The sequence below is a fragment of the Panulirus ornatus genome, chromosome 11, assembly GCF_036320965.1.
Source record: "Panulirus ornatus isolate Po-2019 chromosome 11, ASM3632096v1, whole genome shotgun sequence".
NCBI lineage: Eukaryota > Metazoa > Arthropoda > Malacostraca > Decapoda > Palinuridae > Panulirus > Panulirus ornatus.
This window is the reverse complement of record NC_092234.1, coordinates 15,638,629-15,665,173: the sequence shown is the minus strand read 5'-3', so window position 1 is coordinate 15,665,173 and position 26,545 is coordinate 15,638,629. Positions and strand designations below refer to the sequence as shown.

General features: G+C 41.8%; 2 protein-coding genes across 3 annotated transcripts in view; one reads left to right on the top strand and one right to left on the bottom strand.

Moving 5' to 3' along the window:
- Tmem43 (Transmembrane protein 43) overlaps positions 1-1,968 on the bottom strand; it is a 47,425-nt gene extending 45,457 nt beyond the window's left edge. The window contains exon 1 of one of the 2 annotated variants that reach the window (XM_071666662.1): positions 1,867-1,968. In XM_071666662.1, the coding sequence (XP_071522763.1) occupies positions 1,867-1,881 (15 nt within the window). In that variant the 5' untranslated portion in view covers positions 1,882-1,968. Of the gene's footprint in view, positions 1-1,478; positions 1,615-1,866 lie in introns of those variants that run through there. The other variant, XM_071666663.1, reaches the window with a different exon arrangement.
- A 17,781-nt stretch (positions 1,969-19,749) lies between these two features.
- The window catches only part of LOC139751311 (uncharacterized), a 147,020-nt gene continuing 140,224 nt past the window's right edge, over positions 19,750-26,545 (top strand). The window contains exon 1 of the mRNA XM_071666649.1: positions 19,750-20,001. The gene's annotated coding sequence lies outside the window, so the exon portion shown is untranslated. The remainder of the gene's footprint in view (positions 20,002-26,545) is intronic.

Sequence of the window (26,545 nt, the reverse complement as noted above, 5' to 3'; positions counted from 1 at the left end):
GGATGAAGAGCTAGGAGAGAGTGAAAAATGCTCCGAATCAGAAGCACCTGAACATACAGGAGGGAGTAAGGCATGCATGGGATAGAGAGAACTGAACTAGGGTATATGAAAAGGCCAGGGGAAACTACAGAAAGGTCTGGGAGGCCTGGTTGTGTATAGGGGCTGTGGTCTTTGTGCATTACACAAGACAATTGGAGAGTGAATGTGAGTGCATGAAAGCATTCTACACCTGTCCCCAGTGCTACCTCACTAATGCAGGAAATGGTGAATGAATATGAAATATGCTGTATGCATTATAGTTTCAGTACATTTTTCAGAGATTTGTGTGTGTGTGTGTGTGTGTGTGTGTGTGTGTGTGTGTGTGTGTGTGTGTAGAATACTTTGGTCTCGCAGGGCCCTAAAGCCCTTAATGCACCAATGCTCACATATGGCAAATGCTGTGTATTTAAGTCACTTTCACTAACAAATATAGGCATATCTAGTGGGCTTGCTTGTCATAAGGTATAAGAAAGGAGAATGCCTAGATTAGTCCTGCGCTGCTATTAGCTTTGGATATTGAGAGATTGTCCTGCAATGCAGGTGTAATGCAGTATCTAGAAATTACACTAACATGCAAAACATGGGTTTAAGCATTAAATCTTACTGAATTTTATCACATTATGCAACTGCACTATATCAGGGAAAATGTGGGGTACATAAATATGAGTAGGTAAAAAACTTGTAAAACATAAAAAGAAGCTACGAAAGCCTATAATAACTCCATAGCAGTAAAAATTTATCTTAATGTTTATCATTCTTGTTGAAATATACCGATCACACAATCAACGTGGCTTTGAATGTTGACAAACAGATGACATGGCAAGCAACCATGTGATTCCCAGCAGAGATTAAACATAAGGTTAGGGTATTTCTGCTTTTCTGCTATTACTTCAACATCCAAGTGAGATTTTTATAGTTTCTCTCGATGTTTTACTATTTCTGCTATTACTTCAACATCCAAGAGAGATTTTTATAGTTTCTCTTGATGTTTTACAAGTACACTAACAACTTTTACACTGATTAATCTTCAAATTTTCTTAATACATATGAGCCTTGTCATCTTATTCAACATTGTTCAATGAAATAAAATACTACACTTTCCTGTCATGGAGAGCATAATCTCACCATACTCAAAGCTAATGGGGAAGTGAGGAAGACAATCACCCGTTCTGGCTAAGCATTTTCCCTACTTTACCAGTAATTAACCATACACTTCCCAAGACATACGCAACCATCAATATTATCAATTTTATTTTCTGCCCTACAGAGATTTTCTAGTGAATGACGGCACATCTCCTAATCTAATGTGAACCTTATCTAGCCTAACCTAACCTAGGAATGAGTGTTCCTAGCCAGGCCTCCAAAAAACTTGACCTATCGATTGTGTATAACAGAAATTTCGTGAATTCTGAGAGACATAAACTACAAAAATAACTTACTTATCGCTTTTTACATTATCCTTCAATTACGTTATCTATACCATGAAGATATTCTTGCTCCAAAACAGATATTCTCTCATTACCACTTAGAACTGGCGAACACAGTCACTCATCATCCTCCACACACAGCGTTGACTAAACTGGCTAAATTAGACAAATTACCATAACTGGTATCACACAGGTATATCAATATCATGAGTATCCAAAATGCAAAACACAATTTTGAGGACTTACACTTACTTTATGGGACAGATAATGTTACCTACTGTCTGAAATAAAGCATCCGAATTACTCGTCAATTTTCCCTAGACTGTCTTATTTCAGCAGATTTACTTATCAATTTCAAGACTTATGTCACATTTTACTTAATCTGTGAGTAAGGACTTACACGCGCCCTGTACATAATGGTAGAGTTAGGTGCAATCCTTGCGTTGGTGGCGGTGGAAACAGTGAGATCCGGCCACCGTTTATTGACAGCTGTTTCCCCGCACTGTCAACTTCAGCCTCGGCTCACATAATAGAGATAATAACACAACAAATATATATGTTTATCAATTATCATATTACTGATTTCTATATCTATTCAAAAGACTAATATTTTCAAGTTCTATTGCACAATTATTTTGCTATTCTATCCTTTGATAATGAAATAATCTTATCATAATCCTGATATAAACATGTTTCCCTGAGCAGTTTTTTTTTTGGAGTAATATTCTATTTTTCAAGATAGTTAAAGCTAGTTTATCTTGACATACATTGCTATGTTACTACTGTATCATTTTCTACAACAGTGAGACTCAAGAAATGACCACATTTATCAAGAGAACATTTCATGGAACATGAAAGGTAAAGTTACATGAAGTATATACATTATATCTCAATTTTCTGTAGACATTATTTGTAATAATTTTATGGAGGATAAACAGTATGATCCTGGTCTGCTGTAGTAGTTATGATGATATTTTGGCAATGAGCTCGGGTTTGACTCCAGACTGGGTTAAGGAGAGGTGTCTGTTCATCTAAGGTTAACAACCATTAGTTAAGGAGAGGTGTCTATTCATCTAAGGTTAACAGCTATTAGTTAAGGAGAGGTGTCTGTCCATCTATTCTAAGGTTAACAACCATTATTCCTCGGACAGTTGAGTAAGTCATGATACCAACATGCTAGTCGTAAGTTCAGGGGCGTGTCCTTCTCATGTTTTGCCCAATAACTATGACCTGTTACATTTCAAAAGACAGGGATTTCACTTCCTCCAAAATTCGTCAGTACTTTCCCTTGTCTCGTCTTTTTCCTTTTCATAATTCTCTTTATGTTTCAATTAAGGCCCTGGCCTTGATGTGGACTTTTGTCCAACATATAAAAAAACCAAGCTGACATTACAAGTGATTCCGACTGTCACTTTTTATATTTTTTCTGGTTGTGTTGGGATGAGGTAAAATGCATTTGTGATTATAAAAGAAAAGATGCAAAGGTAAATACTTTCAGTATATGATACAGAGACTGATTAGAAGTGTTGGTGTGTCAGAATGAACGATTTCACATGGAGAACCCGTAAAGTTCTGCCTCTGTCATAACTCTCATGAACGCACAACTACTTTAAACAGTAGGATGAGAAAAAAATCTATTGAGCAGTGAGTTCATGATTAAAGAAGTGCTAAAGTTTAGGGGGGAACAGATTAAAGAGATTGGGACATGAGTGAAAGCTGTTTGTTTACGTGGAGCTGGATATAGTCGACCTTTGCATTTACCCAGCTTGACCTTGTAGCAACTGCAGAGCTTTATACACTTACCTAAGGTAAGTAATCTTTTTTTTTTTTATAGATTTTTGAAAGCTAAATAATAGATTTGTATAGATGGGCAAAAAAGTGTGCCTGCGTCACGATACGTCTACGTATCCGCATGTGACACGCTATTATAGGCGTTCTTAGAATTTTTGTGAGGTAGGTTATGAGAGGAGAAAGGAAGGCATATGTGTTACCATATGAATCCGTACTTAGAGCTAAGCAATCGTTATATTCATTTATGTTAAACTTTACAGTTTATATGTATAATTTGAACTAACTCGTTGACTGACTGTTTCCTCAAAGCAGGGGCATCAAGCAAAAGAAGAGTTGATTCGGGTATGGCCCCATATCTACGTCCATTCATGCTGTATTTTTTTTTTTAAACAAAATACACGTAAATATTCCCTAGTTTACATTTAAAGCGGACGAATTCTGCCTAAATAGGAAGCAGGAAATACGTAGCACTCAGGTTTGGAATAAAATTGTACAAATAAGGTAATGACACTAGAAAAAAGCATCAATTCCTTAAAAAACTTCAGTGCGTAATGCATTAACTACAGTGGAACACTGTTTACCGCCGTATATGATAGGCATCAAAGTCTAGTTGGGACTGTACAAAAAAGAAATGGACTAGATATAAAAAAGAATAAAAGCTACTTTTACAAATGTAAGACATAGCTGATAAGAACTCAATTTTGTAGTTGTATTATTCATTAACTTGTGTTGAATAGATGAAAAATAGTTATTAAAAACTCCGTACAAATGTTAAACATAGCTGTAAAAAGATATTATATTTAATTGTTGTAATATATAAATCATAGCCTAGCTGTAATGCTCCCGCCTACCACGCAGGGGTCCCGGGTTCGACTTGGCTGTTGGAGGTTTGTATGTTACATGGAAGCGAGCGTTCATATACACTATATTCGTTTATATATATATATATATATATATATATATATATATATATATATATATATATATATGTATATATATATATATTTCTATGAGTCCACGAGGAAAATGAAACACGATAAGTTCCCAAGTGCACTTTCGTGTAATAATCACATCATTAGGGGAGACACAAGAGAGAAATATAAGTCAGTTGATATACATCGAAGAGACGAAGCTAGGACGCTATTTGGTAAACATGTGATTGTCCAAAATTACCAAATGGCGTCCTAGCTTCTTCTCTTCAATGTATATCAACTGACATATTTCTCTCTTGTGTCTCCCCAGATGATGTGATTATTACACGAAAGTGCACTTGGGAACTTATCGTGTTTCATTTCCCCGTGGACTCATAGGAATATCTTGATCACGCAGTTTTTGCAACCACCCAAGTATATAAACTATTTTTTTTTTTGGTAACATGCAAAGGTTGACTGTGCGACTGTAACATGTTTTCCTGGATGGGCGTGCTTTTGTATCTGACGCATACTTATCCTTCTCTCGTGTGACGCAACCCGACGGTATGTCACGTTAGCACAACGGATGACCCTCATGAGGTCAGGCCGTCGTGCTTTAGGGAGACTGTTCGGTCAGGGTTGGTACGTAGGTGATGGTATTCTGTGCATCAAGGACATTAGACGAATACAGTTGACTTGTTCGCCACGGACAGGAGTACTCAAGCCCGATAATTCATTTCGAATCTCTGATGGTTGGGTTTTAACGACAGTTGCCAATGATCCTTAACTGGCTGACTGGGAATACGTAAAATAAACTAGGGCTTGAGAGAGCGTCTGTTGTGTTCGCAACTTCACAGCGTTTCTGGGCAAAGGCGGAAATGCCGATTTTTTGTTTTCTGTTTACAATTATGGAATGGCATTTTCTAAATAGTAAATAAAATGTCTTGCAAATGATGTGTACTTTTAGGAACAAGTTATTGTTTTTGTTTTTATGTATTGACTGCAAGGCAGGGGATTGAGATGTCATCAGCCAACTCAGTACGTCTGCAGATGAGTTTGGTACTACATATATCAACAGCCCAAGTGTGACGAGAAGGAATCCCTTCCATCCATATATATATATATATATATATATATATATATATATATATATATATATATATATATATAGATAGATAGATAGATAGATAGATAGGTAGATAGATAGATGGATAGATTATCGTTTGATGCCGTCAGCGGTTGGGCATGGAGTGAATATAAGGTATGATATGCCAGTCGTTGGTGGAGTCAGTTGTGAGGCATGTTAACGTGCGGATGCTTGAGGTCCTACACGAGACAAACTTGATCCAGGATAACTTGCTGTCTTGTAGTTGGGATTCGTTCGCTCAAGACTACGAAGCAGCGCGGACATCGTAGCCGTAGAACCGGTGCCGGAGCCCGAGGCAGCGGGACGCACCACAGTAGAACCGGTGCCGGAGGCTGAGGCTGCGGTTCGCCTGGACGAGAACCCGTTGCAACACAAGAACACTTTTCACTGCTTTGGTCGACCAAGTGGCGCAGCTACCGAACCAAAGCTTGACCAAAGCGAAACATCCACAGAAGTGCAGATTCTTTTCCTGGGTCTGTCATCCCTCCAGCAGGAGAGGAGGTCCGGGCCCGGGGTCAGGCGAGGGGCCCTAATCGTGTGGGTGTGTCGTGGGCTCAGGAATGTACCGGACCCTCCCATCTGACCTATGTGTCCTCCGGCGGGGGCCCACCTTTACACTTTTGTATGTTTACACATCGTCATGTTCAGCAAGACGCTAGGGGCCTCTCCGCACAGAGCTACCACAACCTCCGTGGTTGGGAGGAAGATGGTTGGTTGACTGGTTACGTGGGCATTTAAATAGTCTGTACCCTGACAGGGTCATTAAGGTGGTGATCACCTTGTGACAACCACCAGCAGAAAAATAAAGTTTGGTAACCTGAATTACTTTAGGTGTTCAAAATAACTCCCAAGACCACATGCGCTACCACACACTACCAGTGTTATGTACGTGGTACATGGACCCAGCACAGTACAGTGACTATATAATGCCGGTACGTCAACTTGGGTCCTGTGTACGATGTCCGAATTAGCCAGTATAACTCCTTTACCTGAGAGTACAGAGATAAGCCTCGAGTATTATTGCTGTGCTCTTTGAGCAAGGTGACTAAGGCCCCTTGTAATGCTACGATCATAACATATGATGACTCACCTTCCATACTACGATGAATTAGATCATCAAGTATGATGACTCACCTTCCATACTACGATGAATTAGACAAGTATGATGACTCACCTTCCATACTACGATGAATTAGACAAGTATGATGACTCACCTTCCATACTACGATGAATTAGACAAGTATGATGACTCACCTTCCATACTACGATGAATTAGATCATCAAGTATGATGACTCACCTTCCATACTATGATGAATTAGACCATCAAGTATGATGACTCACCTTCCATACTACGGTGAATTAGATCATCAAGTATGATGACTCACCTTCCATACTACGATGAATTAGATCATCAAGTATGATGACTCACCTTCCATACTACGATGAATTAGACAAGTATGATGACTCACCTTCCATACTACGATGAATTAGATCATCAAGTATGATGACTCACCTTCCATACTACGATGAATTAGATCATCAAATATGATGACTCACCTTCCATACTACGATGAATTAGACCATCAAGTATGATGACACCTTCCATACTACGATGAATTAGATCATCAAGTATGATGACTCACCTTCCATACTACGATGAATTAGATCATCAAGTATGATGACTCACCTTCCATACTACGATGAATTAGGCCATCAAGCACGATGACGCAGCTTTCCAGGTGTGGTTTCGTAGTCCTTATGTATGATAGTTAAATTCTGTCGCGAAGATTAAGCTTAGTGAGTATGATGACAGCCCTATGGGTATGATGATTTAGACCTGAGAGTATGATGACTGAGCCTCTTACTTATGATGGATTACCATGTGAGGAAGGTGACTGGCCCTGAGCATGATGACTTGACGACCCCTTGAGTATGATAACAACTCTGCAAGTACGATATGTCTGTCCTGTTGATATAATGACAGTGATGTGGTCCTTGAGTATGATGTAAGATAATGATGTGGTCCTTGAGTATGATGTAAGATAATGATGTGGTCCTTGAGTATGATGTAAGATAATGATGTGGTCATTGAGTATGATGTAAGACAGTGATGTGGTCCTTGAGTATGATGTAAGATAATGATGTGGTCCTTGAGTATGATGTAAGATAATGATGTGGTCCTTGAGTATGATGTAAGATAATGATGTGGTCCTTGAGTATGATGTAAGATAATGATGTGGTCCTTGAGTATGATGTAAGATAATGATGTGGTCCTTGAGTATGATGTAAGACAGTGATGTGGTCCTTGAGTATGATGTAAGATAGTGATGTGGTCCTTGAGTATGATGTAAGATAATGATGTGGTCCTTGAGTATGATGTAAGATAGTGATGTGGTCCTTGAGTATGATGTAAGATAGTGATGTGGTCCTTGAGTATGATGTAAGATAATGATGTGGTCCTTGAGTATGATGTAAGATAGTGATGTGGTCCTTGAGTATGATGTAAGATAGTGATGTGGTCCTTGAGTATGATGTAAGATAGTGATGTGGTCTTTGAGTATGATGTAAGATAGTGATGTGGTCCTTGAGTATGATGTAAGATAGTGATGTGGTCCTTGAGTATGATGTAAGATAGTGATGTGGTCCTTGAGTATGATGTAAGATAGTGATGTGGTCCTTGAGACTGATGTAAGATAATGATGTGGTCCTTGAGTATGATGTAAGATAATGATGTGGTCCTTGAGTATGATGTAAGATAATGATGTGGTCCTTGAGTACGATGTAAGATAATGATGTGGTCCTTGAGTATGATGTAAGATAGTGATGTGGTCCTTGAGTATGATGTAAGATAATGATGTGGTCCTTGAGTATGATGTAAGATAATGATGTGGTCCTTGAGTATGATGTAAGATAGTGATGTGGTCCTTGAGACTGATGTAAGATAATGATGTGGTCCTTGAGTATGATGTAAGATAATGATGTGGTCCTTGAGTATGATGTAAGATAATGATGTGGTCCTTGAGTACGATGTAAGATAGTGATGTGGTCCTTGAGTATGATGTAAGATAGTGATGTGGTCCTTGAGTATGATGTAAGATAGTGATGTGGTCCTTGAGTATGATGTAAGATAGTGATGTGGTCCTTGAGTATGATGTAAGATAATGATGTGGTCCTTGAGTATGATGTAAGATAGTGATGTGGTCCTTGAGACGATGTAAGATAGTGATGTGGTCCTTGAGTATGATGTAAGATAATGATGTGGTCCTTGAGTATGATGTAAGACTGTGACGTGGTCCTTGAGTATGATGTAAGATAGTGATGTGGTCCTTGAGTACGATGTAAGATAGTGATGTGGTCCTTGAGTACGATGTAAGATAGTGATGTGGTCCTTGAGCATGATGTAAGATAGTGATGTGGTCCTTGAGTATGATGTAAGATAGTGATGTGGTCCTTGAGTATGATGTAAGATAGTGACGTGGTCCTTGAGTACGATGTAAGGGTTTGAGGATCACCATATGTGACCCTCGCCCTCCGTACTGCAGCACTGTTCCTCAGTGTGTTACAAGATGGCTCTGGATACCATGAGTGAAGACACCACACCGCTAGTGAGATGAACACTTGACACATCACACTGGCTGGAAAATGATCGACCTTCTGCTTGGGTTTTTTCTTTTTGTGTAATGTCCAACCCCCCTGACTGTGACCCCCCCCCCCCTCTACTATGAAAGTTGTGTCTTGTGTATCTGGTAGACGCCTCTCTCTCTCTCTCTCTCTCTCTCTCTCTCTCTCTCTCTCTCTCTCTCTCTCTCTCTCTCTCTCTCTCTCTCTCTCTCTCTCTCTCTCTCTCTCTCTCTCTCTCTCTCTCTCTCTCTCTCCCCGCGTTAGCGAGGTAGCATTCAAGATCAGATGACTGAGTCTTAGAGGGGGGGGGGGGAAACTTCTCACTTGGCCCCCTTCTCTGTTCCTTCTTTTGGAAAAGTAAAACTGGAGGGGAGGATTTCCAGCCCCCCGCTCCCGCCACTTTTAGTCGCCTTCTGCGACACGCAAGGAATACGTGGGAAGTCCTCTTTCTCCCCTTCCCCCTGCGAGTTAGCGCCAGGAACACGGAAAAATGGCTGCATCCGCTCACATCCATTCTCTAGCTGTGTAATGCACCGAAACCACAGCTCCCTATCCACATCCAGGCCCCACAGACCTTTCATGGTTTTCCCCGTCCGCTTCACGTGCTCTTATTCAGTACGCTGACAGCACGTCGACCCCTGTATACCACACCGTTCCTGTTCATTCTATCCCATGCAAACCTTTCACCCCACCCCTTCCCCCCCTCCTTGCATATTTAGACCCTTATCATTCAAAATCTTTTTCATTCCGCCCCTCCGTCTCCAATTCAGTCACCCTCTTCTCCTTGTCCCCTTCTCTTCTGACATATGTATCCTCATGGTCAACCTCTCCTCTCGGTCTATCCATATATCAGACCACTTCAGCGCACCTCTCTCCAGCGGTTGAGGAATGTTGTCATGCGTTTTAACAAGGAATTGCCTTGCGGGAAGGAGTGTTACTAACGTCTTGGTTGGCAGACTGAGAGAGAGAGAGAGAGAGAGAGAGAGAGAGAGAGAGAGAGAGAGAGAGAGAGAGAGAGAGAGAGAGAGAGAGAGAGTGTAATTATTTCTTACGTATGTTAGTGTCATTGCACTCGTGGTTCCCATTACTGGACCACATATATATTCCGCTCTTTTACGTTCCTAAATTGATTGCAATGTCACCCTTTACTATCTCTTCCATTACTTTGATCCGTCTGTCTTCGTCTCTCGTAGTAGGTCAAAGTTTTGTCAAACTTCCCTTTAGCATCTAGTCTTGCTGTAACCTGAAGAGTGGCGTCCCCAGAGTCCCGTGCTATCCCCTACGCTCTTTCCTCCCTCCGTAAACGACATGATTCATCCCCTCCTCCAGAAGTGGTCAGTGTGCGCTGTAGTTTCTGAACCCAGGAGGAAAGTAGTGGTGTCAACATTACCTTCTTTCATAACCTTCTACCCTGCGGGTCAGTTCAGGTACAACTTTCGCATCCTTCAAAGGTGTTGCACCATCCCGTCCCTGTGTTGTTGGATCTCTTCCAACAGTTGTGTGTTCGTGGGCATCACCAGAGCAAGCTGGTGAGGCCTTATCGACTCTGGGTCAAACGTGCTGCGTGGATACCGTCCCTCGTCGTCATGTCAGTTTTCACAATCACCAGTGTATGATTTTCGCCCATAGCGACCCATCCAACTCATTCATGTGGTTTGCTTCCTTGTACACCGTGTGTAGAATCCGGTATGCTTTCCGGCTTTACCATTCTCATTTATTGCTTTATTTCGTCATCTTTTATCGTTATTTATGTGATCATTGTCATAACCCGTTGAGGTCCCCAACCTGTCTTGTAAGTTGCAACATTGTTGACACCTGCCAAGTGTGACAGTTGTTGCAGTTACGGAGGTCAGGTCACGCCTTCATTACAAAATGGTTCGCCCGTATGATGAGTTACCCACGGTAGACACACACTGTTAATCCCTCAGTGTGATCATTGCAGTAAAGCTTAGAACATTACATTATGTAGACACACTTTGATACCTAATAGTCTGAGGATCAGACCTGCCGTAACATTTAGTTTCCACTGGTCTGGGACAATGGTGTAAAGGTGAGCCTTTTTATGGTCAGTATGTACCCGGCAGACCTCCTCATTATCACGTGAACTTGTCTGTGGCTGTAGATATGCACATATGTGTGTGGCTGCATGTCACTGCCCTCTGAGAGAGAGAGAGAGAGACATGTCGACACCAGCCGGAGGAACGATAGATGGTCATATGATCTGAGCTTCTGTCTGAGGCAGACCCGTTGCTGTCAGACATGACCCATGCGTCATGTTCATCCCGTCAGATGTATGTATTTGGTCATGCACATCCCTGCAGTCGTAATTATAGAAAAGGTCAGTGACATCCCAAGCTCTGAGTCGGCAGAACTTGGTCGCCTGTACCACAGTGCTTCCGTTTTCTTAAACCAATTATTTCCAGTCACCGGTTCCTCATCAACACACAATTTCACAAGCTGTTCACCATTTTCACTCATATCTCTGGATACCCTATGTGCTCTCGTATTATACCTTCATCTGCCACATGACGTCCTCCCTCATTCAAGTCATCCCTCACTAATACTCGATCTCTCGCCTCTAAGCTGCTGACGCACTCAGCTCCTCCCACAACCCTCGCCTCTCTTCCTTAGTCTTCTCGTGGTCAGGTGCATATCATCTACGTCTCGTAATCCGCATTGATTTTTACCCGCGTCAATCTGGGGTTCACATCCTCACACTCTTTCACACATTCCCACAACTCCAGCTTCAGCAGCAGTGCTACCCCTTCCTTAGCTCTCATCCTCACACTAATCTCCAACTTTACCCCAAAGATACATTGCCGAACCATTCTTCCCGTTGAACCTAGTTTCGCTGAAGGTTAGAAGATCCAGATTCCTTTCCACAAACATACTACCCATTTCTCTCTCTCTCTCTCTCTCTCTCTCTCTCTCTCTCTCTCTCTCTCTCTCTCTCTCTCTCTCTCTCTCAGACGCCCCAGCCGGAGTCTTACAGGAGTGTGAGCACTCCCCGTTTGCCTCCTTCTGCTCCAACTTTTACCAGCTGAAATATATATATATATATATATATATATATATATATATTTATTTATTTTTTTTTTTTTTTTTTTTTTTTTATACTTTGTCGCTGTCTCCCGCGTTTGCGAGGTAGCGCAAGGAAACAGACGAAAGAAATGGCCCAACCCCCCCCCCCCCATACACATGTACATACACACGTCCAGACACGCAAATATACATACCTACACAGCTTTCCATGGTTTACCCCAGACGCTTCACATGCCTTGCTTCAATCCACTGACAGCACGTCAACCCCTGTATACCACATGACTCCAATTCACTCTATTTCTTGCCCTCCTTTCACCCTCCTGCATGTTCAGGCCCCGATCACACAAAATCTTTTTCACTCCATCTTTCCACCTCCAATTTGGTCTCCCTCTTCTCCTCGTTCCCTCCACCTCCGACACATATATCCTCTTGGTCAATCTCTCCTCACTCATTCTCTCCATGTGCCCAAACCATTTCAAAACACCCTCTTCTGCTCTCTCGACCACGCTCTTTTTATTTCCACACATCTCTCTTACCCTTACGTTACTTACTCGATCAAACCACCTCACACCACACATTGTCCTCAAACATCTCATTTCCAGCACATCCATCCTCCTGCGCACATCTCTATCCATAGCCCACGCCTCGCAACCATACAGCATTGTTGGAACCACTATTCCCTCAAACATACCCATTTTTGCTTTCCGAGATAATGTTCTCGACTTCCACACATTTTTCAAGGCTCCTAAAATTTTCGCCCCCTCCCCCACCCTATGATCCACTTCCGCTTCCATGGTTCCATCCGCTGACAGATCCACTCCCAGATATCTAAAACACTTCACTTCCTCCAGTTTTTCTCCATTCAAACTCACCTCCCAATTGACTTGACCCTCACCCCTACTGTACCTAATAACCTTGCTCTTATTCACATTTACTCTCAACTTTCTTCTTCCACACACTTTACCAAACTCAGTCACCAGCTTCTGCAGTTTCTCACATGAATCAGCCACCAGCGCTGTATCATCAGCGAACAACAATTGACTCACTTCCCAAGCTCTCTCATCCCCAACAGACTTCATACTTGCCCCTCTTTCCAGGACTCTTGCATTTACCTCCCTAACAACCCCATCCATAAACAAATTAAACAACCATGGAGACATCACACACCCCTGCCGCAAACCTACATTCACTGAGAACCAATCACTTTCCTCTCTTCCTACACGTACACATGCCTTACATATATATATATATATATATATATATATATATATATATATATATATATATATATATATATATCTTTTCTTTCTTTCATACTATTCGCCATCTCCCGCGATAGCGAGGTAGCGCTAAAAACAGAGGACTGGGCCTTTGAGGGAATATCCTCACCTGGCCCCCTTCTCTGTTCCTTCTTTTGGAAAATCAAAAAAAAAAAACGAGAGGGGAGGATTTCCAGCCCCCGCTCCCTTCCCTTTTATATATATATATATATATATATATATATATATATATATATATATATATATATATATATCTTTCTTTCATACTATTCGCCATTTCCCGCATTAGCGAGGTAGCGTTGAGAACAGAGGACTGGGCCCTTGAGGGAATATCCTCACCTGGGCCCCTTCTCTGTTCCCTCTTTTGGAAAATTAAAAAAAAAAGTGAGAGGGGAGGATTTCCAGCCCCCCGCTCCCTCCCCTTTTAGTCGCCTTCTGCGACACGCAGGGAATACGTGGGAAGTATTCTTTCTCCCCTATCCCCAGGGAATATATATATATATATATATATATATATATATATTTGCGTGTGTGGACGTGTGTGTATATACATGTGTATGGGGGTGGGTTGGGCCATTTCTTTCGTCTGTTTCCTTGCGCTACCTCGCAAACGCGGGAGACAGCGACAAAGCAAAATAAAATAAATAATATATATATATATATATATATATATATATATATATACATATATTTTGCTTTGTCGCTGTCTCCCGCGTTTGCGAGGCAGCGCAAGGAAACAGACGAAAGAAATGGCCCAACCCCCCCCATACACATGTATATACATACGTCCACACACGCAAATATACATACCTACACAGCTTTCCATGGTTTACCCCAGACGCTTCACATGCCTTGATTCAATCCACTGACAGCACGTCGACCCCGGTATACTACATCGCTCCAATTCACTCTATTCCTTGCCCACCTTTCACCCTCCTGCATGTTCAAGCCCCGATCACTCAAAATCTTTTTCACTCCATCTTTCCACCTCCAATTTGGTCTCCCACTTCTCCTCGTTCCCTCCACTTCCGACACATATATCCTCTTGGTCAATCTTTCCTCACTCATTCTCTCCATGTGCCCAAACCATTTCAAAACATCCTCTTCTGCTCTCTCAACCACGCTCTTTTTATTTCCACACATCTCTCTTACCCTGTTATTACTTACTTGATCAAACCACCTCACACCACATATTGTCCTCAAACATCTCATTTCCAGCACATCCACCCTCCTGCGCACACCTCTATCATAGCCCACGCCTCGCAACCATACAACATTGTTGGAACCACTATTCCTTCAAACATAGCCATTTTTGCTTTCCGAGGTAATGTTCTCGACTTCCACACATTCTTCAAGGCTCCCAGAATTTTCGCCCCTCCCCCACCCTGTGATTCACTTCCGCTTCCATGGTTCCATCCGCTGCCAGATCCAATCCCAGATATCTAAAATACTTTACTTCCTCCAGTTTTTCTTCATTCAAACTTACCTTCCAATTGACTTGACCCTCAACCCTACTGTACCTAATACCCTTGCTCTTATTCACATTTACTCTTAACTTTCTTCTTTCACACACTTTACCAAACTCAGTCACCAGCTTCTGCAGTTTCTCACATGAATCAGCCACCAGCGCTGTATCATCAGCGAACAACAACTGACTCACTTCCCAAGCTCTCTCATCCCCAACAGACTTCATACTTGCCTCTCTTTCCAAAACTTGCATTCACCTCCCCAACAACCCCATCCATAAACAAATTAAACAACCATGGAGACATCACACACCCCTTCCGCAAACCTACATTCACTGAGAACCAATCACTTTCCTCTCTTCCTACACGTACACATGCCTTACATCCTCGATAAAAACTTTTCACTGCTTCTAACAACTTGCCTCCCATACCATATATTCTTAGTACCTTCCACAGAGCATCTCTATCAACTCTATCATATGCCTTCTCCAGATCCATAAATGCTACATACAAATCCATTTGCTTTTCTAAGTATTTCTCACATACATTCTTCAAAGCAAACACCTGATCCACACATCCTCTACCACTATATATATATATATATATATATATATATATATATATATATATAGATAGATATATATATATATAGAGCGGTGGTTGTATTCTTCATCATGAAGCACTTTCTTGTATTCCGTCTCAGGTATAACATGGTTGCTGTACCTTAACTGAGCTCCAGATGTCGTCTTTTTCTGACCATATCCAGCCAGGCTCCCGTAACGTCCCTGCAGACTATAGCCAGCGGTAAGCGGGCAGTCTGGAGCTCCAGACTCAAGTGTGTTCAGGAACACGTTGGTACCAGACGTCCTCCTCTGTACACACTCGAGGAATTTGTATCTCCAGATGTCTTTACCTCCGTCTGCATCCAAGTTTACCCAGAACACATATTTCTGTGTACGTTAAGACCCCTCCGTGGCAGTTTTCTTCCTCCGCAATAACTTCTGGAATCGCAGTCACCCAACTCTTCGTTTTCTCTGTGTCTTTTGTTCTCTCTTATGTTTCTTTCACATGTGTGGCCGGGATGAGCAGCCGCGTCCATGACCGGCGCTTGTGATGTTTGAGGGAAAACCTCTTGTGCTCCGGTGTCCACGTTGCCCTCAGCCTGTGACCAATTACCACGTCGTTCTCGCTGCAGACCTGGTCACGTGGATCGGAGTCTTGCCGATGCGTACGTACTGCACTCGTCCAACAATTAAGCCATCATCATCAACACCGTATTTGCCTTGATATGGTTTGGTCAACTGTTTCCTATTACATTATGGAGGTTCCTTGTCTCTCTATACCAGAGAGTGTTATGGAGGTTCCTTGTCTCTCTATACCAGAGAGTGTGACCCCTTAGCATTCTATCCTTCCTATATAACCATCAGCAGGCAATAAACTACAAGCGAGCGTCCGTCATCTGCATAGTGATGAGTGTTCATGATGTCTATGATATCTGGTTCAGTTTTTCTCATGCCATCTTCGAATCCAGCTTGACTTACCCATTGTCGTGTGGGCGGTTGTGTCCAGAAGTGTGTGTGTGTGTGTATGTATGTGTGTGTGTGTGTGTGTGTGTGTGTGTGTGTGTGTGTGTGTGTGTGTGTGTATACCGTTCCTTCCTCCCGGCCTTCCTCCTGGGGTAAACATGATCTTCCCCCCTCATCCTCACCTCCTCCGCTTTCCTGGAATGATCTCTCGTTCGTTCTGACTCTTTCCTTTGTCCTTGGTGTCCCTCCTTTTATGAAGCATCTCCTGGGTTTTCCATGATAAGCCAAGTTTAGTGATCTTTGTGCGTGTTTGTCTGTCTGTTCTTTTTGTAATTATTTATGTTTGTCCTTCGTCTGTCTGTGTGTGTGTGTGTGTGTGTGTGTGTGTGTGTGTGTGTGTGCAATGACCTGTTTGTATTGTGTGGAGAGGGAGTCTTACACTAGCAGGGCCCCCATATTTGAACATTTTCTATCATTCAACCTTTCAAACTTTTATTTTGCTGTCTACATTAACTACATTCTCTTTCGATTTTTTTCCACTCTCATACTATGATTATCGCCACTCTCATATTATATATCCACCATCTCTCATACTATGATAATCCGCACTTCATCCTTTTCCACACTCTCATACTATGATATTCCACCACTCCTCATCTCTAATATATCCACCACTCTCATACTATATTTCCACCACTTTCTCTATATAATATCCACCACTACTCATCTTATATTCCACCACTCCTATACTATATATATCCCCACTACTCTCATTACTCTAACTATAATATATCCACCACTCTCATACTATGATATATCCACCACTCATACTATATATCCACCACTCTCATACTATGATATATCCACCACTCATACTATGATATATCCGCCACTCTCATACTATGATATATCCACCACTCATACTATGATATATCCGCCACTCTCATACTATGATATATCCACCACTCTGTCATACTATGATATATCCGCCACTCTCATACTCTAATATATCCACCACTCTCATACTATGATATATCCGCCACTCTCATACTCTAATATATCCACTACTCCCATACTATGATATATCCACCACTACCTCATACTCTAATATATCCACCACTCTCTCATACTATAATGTATCCACCACTCTCTCATACTATGATATATCCACCACTACTCCCATACTATGATATATCCACCACTCTCTCATACTCTAATATATCCACCACTCTCTCATACTATAATATATCCACCACTCTCTCATACTATAATATATCCACCACTACCTCATACTATAATATATCCGTCACTCTCATACTAATATATCCACCACTCTCATACTATGATATATCCACCACTACCTCATACTCTAATATATCCACCACACTCTCATACTATAATATATCCACCACTCTCTCATACTATAATATATCCACCACTACCTCATACTATAATATATCCGTCACTCTCATACTAATATATCCACCACTCTCATACCATGATATATCCACCACTACCTCATACTCTAATATATCCACCACTCTCTCATACTCTAATATATCCACCACTCTCTCATACTATAATATATCCACCACTCTCTCATACTATAATATATCCACCACTACTCCCATACTATGATATATCCACCACTCTCTCATACTCTAATATATCCACCACTCTCTCATACTATAATATATCCACCACTACCTCATACTCTAATATATCCACCACTCTCTCATACTATAATATATCCACCACTCTCTCATACTATAATATATCCACCACTCTCATACTATGATATATCCACCACTACCTCATACTCTAATATATCCACCACTCTCTCATACTATAATATATAATTTTCACATTTGTTTAACAAGTGTTATGCTTATCATCATGGTATGTCCTCTGGTAGTTCACTGTCAACATATATAGGAGGACTGTTCACTGTCTACGTCATCAAGCTGGTTTCATATTTTATAAGTTGTGATCAGGTCACCCTCTGCTCCTTTCTCTTATCTGGCAGGCAAATTCAAGGCCTGTGGCGTAGCCTTGTAACTTGGCAGTCTTATTCCTGGTACCATCTTTGCTGCCTTCTTCTAGACCTTCATTTTTTCAGTCGTGTGTGGTTCCTTGGCTGTGTTGACCAAACGTGAGAAATGCGTATTCTGATTTTAGGTTTTATTTAGGATACGCACAGTTGGCTGAATAGTTTTCTTGTCCATTGAACGCTGGTCTCTTGTTTGCCAGCAGACACACCTTGTCCTCTCCGCCTCTCTCCTTGACGTGGGAGCCTGCCAACATGTTGAAGACGATGTTAACTCTCATGTGACACTGATGGATGTGACACTGGTGGGGAGAGAGTCCTGCGTTCGTGTGTGTGTATAAAGATTCACCAGGATTAAGCCTGGCATGGGTTCTTGTCAATGACCCATTGTCGAGTGTGCCATTACTGGCATAGAGAGGGTGGGTGTGCTCGGGGTGCCATTACTGGCACAACCTGGCCTGTGTATAACTAGTGTAGTGGAATCAAGAAGTGGATATGTAGCTTTCGTAAAATTTGTTGTATATATCTTGCTTTTCTACTTATGTATGTACGCAAATATAGTAATTGGGAACCTTAACGTAAAAGAAAACCAGTTATAGATATTTTTGTATTAATCAAAATTTTTCTATTTGCATATGCCCACTCACAAATTCACATTGCAGTTTCCGTTCAGTTTAGTGCCATTTACATTAACGCTTGTCAGAAATCTTATAGTTACCCATTTAAGTAGGGCACGTTTTCTTCCTACATGATCTGAACTCCGTTTTCTATGAAATAATAACCTTCAAAATACCTTAAAAAATAATAATCACTTGATAGTTGTGAGTTAAATTGATTTCTCATATTTACCCCACCCAGCAAAACTGAGGACCAGAACAGACGATGCAGCGACTTGATGTGCTGTTGAGAGATGTGGATGTGGTGCTACTCTCCATGACGGCGGAGGAACGCACAAAAATGAAGGGATATATTAATAGTATGCTACTACTCCATTAACAGCTTCTAGGTATACAGGTATACCTCCGCGGAACGAGGATGTTTACGATACTCCTGCTTCATGTATACTGTGGTAGACATCGTCGTATCAACTAATCAATAAGTGTTCTTTGAGGAATTGTGAGCATAGGATGGTGTTTTGTTCTCAATTTCATGCACCTGTAAAAATAGTTTTCAGATATTGCTTGATAGACTGTCTGGCAATGTTATCTTCCGCTGAAGTCATAGTACTGAATCACTATTCAAAGCACCATTAAGGCAGAGATAATGCAGATTATTTCGCCTCTGGATATGTGTAAGGAGCGTCTCATGAGCCAGGAAGGCCGTGGCGTCGTTTGATCGTCTTCAGAAAAGGGTGACATTAGCCGACAAAATAAGAAAAATATCGACGAAAGGGCAGCCTCGCCATGGCCAGACGGCGGTGCTGGCCCCAGCTGGGTTGAACTCTGGCATACACAGTACGACGAGGGACTCTGACGAGTACGTTGTGTGGCCGCGCTCCTTCCTACACCTGGGGAAACTTTCTGCAGTGTTTGCTTAAAAGTGGAGAGAGATCGTGCCGCTAAGAACGTGTTAGTGTTGCGTAATTAAGTGCTCAGGTGTTTTGTTCAACCTTTTAGTGACCCATCGCCGAGGAAATAGTTGGAAATTTAAGAGATGTGGCGATGAAGTTAGTTTATCTACGCAGCTAAGATGGCTAGTACAAGGTAAGACTGACTTGTGGCTCAATAAGACATTCACTGTTGTCATTAATTCTGTAAATAAAATCATGAATGATTAGGTAAGGGAAAAAAATATCCGCTTCTGTTTTGCAATACAGATCAAAGTATTGTGCAACTGAACTCGGATGCATTGAGGACTCTCCTCCGTTCCCTCCTGGCATAGCATTGCCTTGTTAGACCGACTTTACCACCAAACTACCGAGAAAACGAACTGATCGGGCATTGTGTTATTATATCACAGTTAGGTAAGAGGAAGTTACGATTGGGAATGTTTTACAGGTGATCTACAAACTCTTAGACGATTTTTTGTACGTGAATGTACTCGAAGGCCAGTGTACATCTAAGAGTGGGTGTGGGTGCATGTCACTCCATGGTAGGGTGCGGCCTTTCCCCCCCTTCCCCCTCCCAAATGTCCGTGTGTGTGTTTGTGTGTGTGTGCATGCGAGTGTTTCATGTTCTCTAGAAATAACCATACGTTAATTTTGTTATAAATCTTTTAACTGTATTAGTGCATAGGCGGCCAAAAACTGATACACAGAGAACATATCAGAATCGAGTATGTCAATATGGTAATTTTTTGGGGACATACGTGAGACCGCATCTGTATGGATTTATCAATGAAGTGGATTTGATGAGTATACAGTTGTCAGGGGTGGAAAGGAGACTTCGTTAGAACGAATAGGGTGTACAGATATGTAGCTGGGACGGCATATCGTTTTACGAATCAAGCTGAGTGTATTACTTAGTGTAAATAGAATCAAGCTATTGACTTGTTGCGATAACGTAGCAAGAAATTGGGACTCATTTGCTGCATTTTAGCGGTTTTTCTGGACATTATTTTTCTGGTGATGCCTTTTTTTTGTCTATGTATTCATCTAGATACATTATTATCAAATAATCCAGTTACGTAATTATTTGCTAATTTATGATATTTATATTCCAGTTTGTTTCCTAGCCCAAAATATGGTTTGTGTTGCAACGACCATCATGTTTACTTGTGGCGTGATGGATTCGAACCCACCATTTTAACTTCCTCTTTGTCGAGTAACTTTGTTTAATTACGATACATATATATTTATTTGTTTTCCTTGAGTGTGTTCCATCGAGCGTTTGAGTGGCTACAAGAGGCCCAAGATGCAACATCACGTGTAGACACACGAGAGAAAGGTAGGCGTACGCTGGGTACTGGACGCACGGGGAATTTTTTGGTCTTCCCTCAGGGAGTTTGGTCGAGGTATTATATAAGGTTCGCGTCGCTGGTTCCACATCCAGTTTCTCCGAATGAACGTTCGTCGGGAATTCGAGTTAGCCGTCGATTACTAACACTGTTGTACGGGGCTTCTCTTGTCTTTTATCAGAGTGTGTGGAGAGGGAGTTTAGGAAAAGGAGCGAGCTGAAGGAATTGAGAGGGGCCACTGCCATGGTTCCAGGAGGGTATTTTTCTAGACTGCAGTTCATCGCGAAGTCGGCCATTACTGATCATGTAAATACAGGTGGTTAGAAACGGGCTTAACAAGTGACAACCATGATCTAGTTTTCGCTCAAGATGAATTTCTCTTCCATGTCGCAACATTTTTTTTTTCCCCTTTTATTGGTAATCGGGGTTATGCCTCTTGTCTTCTCATGTCTTACCTCATTACAATCATACTCTCGTGATTTTCATATCACACTACTACGATTACTGATACAAGAACTGTATTTTCAGATATGGTCTACAACATACGAGGAATGAACCTATTGCCATTATTCAGTACGTTGTAGGATGTTTAGGCTTGGATTAAAGTTTCCTGTGTTACCTTGTCATAAAATAAAGGTTTATTTATGAATAACTATTGTATTTCATAAGTTTGTAGTCTAAACTCATGGTAGTTTTTGGTCCTCTCATCTTCCTTTTGTTGAAAAATAAACTTTCTCTGTTTTGTATACTAGCCATCACTTCAGCAAGTAGTTGCCACTGAAGGGTTTAGCCTTACTATCATTCCGATCTACATAAACGGGAGAAGATCCTTCTCTGTTTTTCACTTCATTGTTCAGTTTATCATTTTTCGGTAATGACGAACAGGCTGATCATAATGTTTGCTGACGCATGAGTACATACGTATGTATAAGAGCTGTAGGCAGAGGTCTGTGTTTGATTGCGTCCATTGTCCGTGTATCGAGGAGTTTGCAGTGGGAAGCAAATTTTCGAGAGATTGATATTCGTTGTCCGCTCTGCTTTTAAGGGAAGAGTTCTCGTTGCAGTGGTTTTGTTAACTCGTAGATTTAATCAACTCTGGGACGTGTAGCTCAAGAAATTAACAAACATAATGGAACTGCATTGTAGAGGTATGTGTGTGTGTGTGTGTGTTTGGCGGTTGCTGCTGTGTATTATGTAAAAATCCTTTTTAGGGGGTCATGACTCTACTGTGATTGTATGTATGTGTTCCGCTCCGTATCCTATTAGAAATATAGCAGTGGCACCACTACACATGTTCTTACTGCCGTTAAATTAGTGACTGTTGCACCACAATTGTAAACTAACTTTTGTTCAGTTTCTGTTTGTAGGGCAGTGAAAATGTATTATGTTCAGAATAATTGTGCTCTGTTTAGCATGATTTGATGCACAGCTTTGAGAAGTTTTGTTCGTGTTGATGGCATTGTTTTACTACATAGCCTATCTCGTGTGTGTATGGCCAAGAAGAGCCAAATGCAGCTTCCTCAGATGGGTTATGTGAATGTATGTTTTACTTGAATGATATATGTAAGTCCTTAATAATAATTTTTTGTAGCTAAGTATTAGATTTTGTATTTATATGTTGTATATCTATTCATGAGTTTTTGATACCCATTGGCGTTGTGTAGCTCTTAGTTGCTAGCAGTATTGTTTTACTGGCAGCTGTTGATTGGAGGTATATATTAGAGTATTTTTCTAAGCACAGTTATATTATTAACTTGATGAACATTGTGTGCATGATAATATCAAGGGAATACTCATTCCTCATTTTGGTCAAGCATTAAGGAGCATTACTGGAAAGAAATGGGTATATTGATGGCCTCTACGTGTGTGAGTAGGCTGTGAGTATTACTTAGATGGCCTCTACGTATGTGAGTAGGCTGTGAGTGTGACGTTGATGGCCTCTATGTGTGTGAGTAGGCTGTGAGTGTGTCGTTCTCTGAGTGAGGTATGATGATTCTTCTGGAAAACACGAACGCAGATGCAGTATACGTGCAGGATGTTGCTCTATGCAGACCGACCAAGGGAATCAAACGCACAAGATCTTGTTTTCCAATATTCATGGCCCTAACAGGGCAAGGTTGTCAGTAAGCCAGGAGCAGGGATAGAGTTGGAGAGAGTTGAGAGACGTGGTCTGTGGTGACCTTTGTGATTCTTTCTCATATATAGGGCGTAGAGGTTGTATTCTGATGAAACCTGACCATGTTATTTTGTTTTATTGGTTATGAAAAGCTAAAATGTCGTGTGACGGTTTCCATGGATGGTGTATGTCTGATACAAGCAGCTCAACCTCTGGAGGACGGCAGAAGACCCCTCGAGTATAACGGTACAACACTTGACCATGACGGTATATCCCTCGACCACGACACTTGAACCCCGGAGTATGACGATACAGCCCTTGATACAACACCTTGAGCACGAAAACAACCCTTAGATTTGATGTTGTGACTGCCCTGACCACGAAGGGTCAGGTCAAAGGTCAGGCCAACATATCCGAGGGTCGCACCGTGGTGTACAAGGGGTCAGTGTAGCGACACAGTATGGCACATCCTGACTAGCTTGGTGTATCTAGGCGGAAATGTGGATGTGACACAAAGGCTGAGATAGAAACCAAGTAGTCCTGATGTGGAGGTGTGCTACCCAGTATGTTTGGGTCGACAGTGCTGCACTCTACCCACGTATTGAGGGAATGCAACGCTTCCATATTTTCTTATTTTATAGATAACCAATTGCTTCTCCAGCTTTAGCGAGTTAGCGTCAGGGAGAAATGAACAATGATGACCTTATTCGCAAACATTTAGTTTCTTGTTCTCTTGTATGCTGTGCGTTTCCATATGGTGGGAGAAATACAGGTCATATTAACCACTTGACTCCGTCAGGATGCTACTGCCAAAACTTAGGGAACCATAACTAAGTACTATAGACCATTTTAGTTCCTTGTCCGCAGTTGAAAACCTGTTTCCCTTATAATGAAGTCACTTTTGGTATCAGAATGCTATGAACTGTTAAGTGACGCATTAGCAAAGGAAAACGAGTTTACGCGGACAAATGTGTAGATGTAGAATAAAAAAGTGATTATGCCTATTTTCTTTGCTTCTTATCACGGGTATTACATATTTTTACCTCTTAGATACTTCAAAGATTTTTAAGGTGTTGGTTACTAAGCCAGTTTGAATCCTTAACTTGCCGGGGGAATTATAACGCTATCCTGCATCTGGGAGCTTGCAAGAGTGTCTTTCAGTCTATGGCAGGTGCTATGGTTCACTGACGGAGGTGGAGAGAGAGAGAGAGAGAGAGAGAGAGAGAGAGAGAGAGAGAGAGAGAGAGAGAGAGAGAGAGAGAGTTTTCCTCTTTAGATATTTCGGCATTACGTAGGTCCGGTTTATATTTGGTTAGGCATTATTTCCGTGTGATGAGACGGAGGGTTGGATATGCTTCAGGCGTATATGCTGCCAGTGTCATTAAGGAAAGTGACCAGATCTTCTGGAGTTACAAGCGGGACATCTCGTGAATAATGATAATAAAAAAAAACGTGAGTTGAAACCAGAGGAAAATTCAGATAGTTCCAGTGACTAACGTTATTTTCATAATGCCTCCTCAAAAACAGTACGGTTAGGAATTTACGTCTGGACGTTCATGTATGAAAAATGAGAATTATATGTGAGAGAGTAGTGCTTGGGTTGGCTAGATGTTTACTCTTACATTCCAGTCATCAACAAAAATATTATTCAAAATCATATCGGACCTTTGCTATTCACGGTCGGATGCATAACAACATCCAAGATTCCGTACAGATATGTAGCTTATTGTGAAGCACATTGATAGAGGGACATATACCCTCATTATTTTATCGAGAAGGATGACATTTCGCGTCCCTCCCCCTCCTAAAAGATTCCCTGGGACGGCGGGATTTCCAGTTCAAGAGCAGGACTGTGTTCTTTCCCCCCGCAGATATACTGGGACGCTTGGGTCGTTTTGTCATGAAGGCCGTCAACATCAAGTTGCATCCTCCGATCCGAGCGGTCTGTTAACGTCTTCCTGTGGTGTTCAGGACACTTCTGATATACATACTCATTATACGTGTAGGTTAGACTACTGAGGCGTTCATCACTTAACATGAAGCCTTCGCCACCGATCGTAACTCCTGCTGGAAAATGGCAGAGGCACGACAGTGTCATGCGACTCTGTCATTACGCGTTTTCTTTCTTTGGCACGACCCAGCTGTCGACCCGACACGGTACGGAGGAGTATGTGGAATGGAAGGCAAGAGCGGATAAGGAGACCTGATGTGATGCTGCAAGATTATCTGCTGGTGAATAGAAATGGTAACCGAAAAGAAAAAGAAAAGAAAAAAGCTGTCTGTGTTGTGTTGGTGCCGTAATTCTTCTTGTCGTGACCAGGTGTGTCATATGTACTGGGGTTATTATATTGAGCCAGGTATGGAGTACTGCTCAGACGTCACACATGTGGCTGGGCGTGGGTGGCTCATCCTCCACCTCTCTACTAACTAACACTGGAATCAAAGACCTTCCGTCTCACTACGCCTCCTGGCATCACCTCTCTCTTAGTCCCTCCCTTTACGTACGCCGCAGTGTTGCTGTACACTCTCTCTCTCTCTCTCTCTCTCTCTCTCTCTCTCTCTCTCTCTCTCTCTCTCTCTCTCTCTCTCTCTCTCTCTGCAAAACGTACACAAGTAGCGACTGTACATACGTGCAGTTATAACTGCAAGGAAACGGAAAACACGAAGTATTTCCGTTTTCTTTTAGTTTTACCTGCCACTCCATGTGTGGCGGGGTGGCGACGGAATGGATGAAGGCAGCAAGTATGAATATGAATAGGTGGTTTGATTGAGTAAGTAATAATAGGGTAAAGAGAGGTGTGGTAATAAAAAGAGTGTGGTTGAGAGAGCAGAAGAGGGTGTTTTGAAATGGTTTGGTCACATGGCAAGAATGAGTGAGGAAAGATTGACAAAGAGGATATATGTGTCGGAGGTGGAGGGAACGAGGAGAAGTGGGAGACCAAACTGGAGGTGGAAAGATGGAGTGAAAAAGATTTTGAGTGATCGGGGCCTGAACATGCGGGAGGGTGAAAGGCGTGCAAGGAATAGAGTGAATTGGAACGATGTGGTATACCGGGGTCAACATGCTGTCAATGGATTGAACCAGGGCATGTGAAGCATCTGGGGTAAACCATGGAAAGTTCTGCAGGGCCTGGATGTGGAAAGGGAGCTGTGCTTTCGGTGCATTATTACATGACAGCTAGAGACTGAGTGTGAACGAATGTGGCCTTTGCTGTCTTTCCTAGCGCTACCTCGCG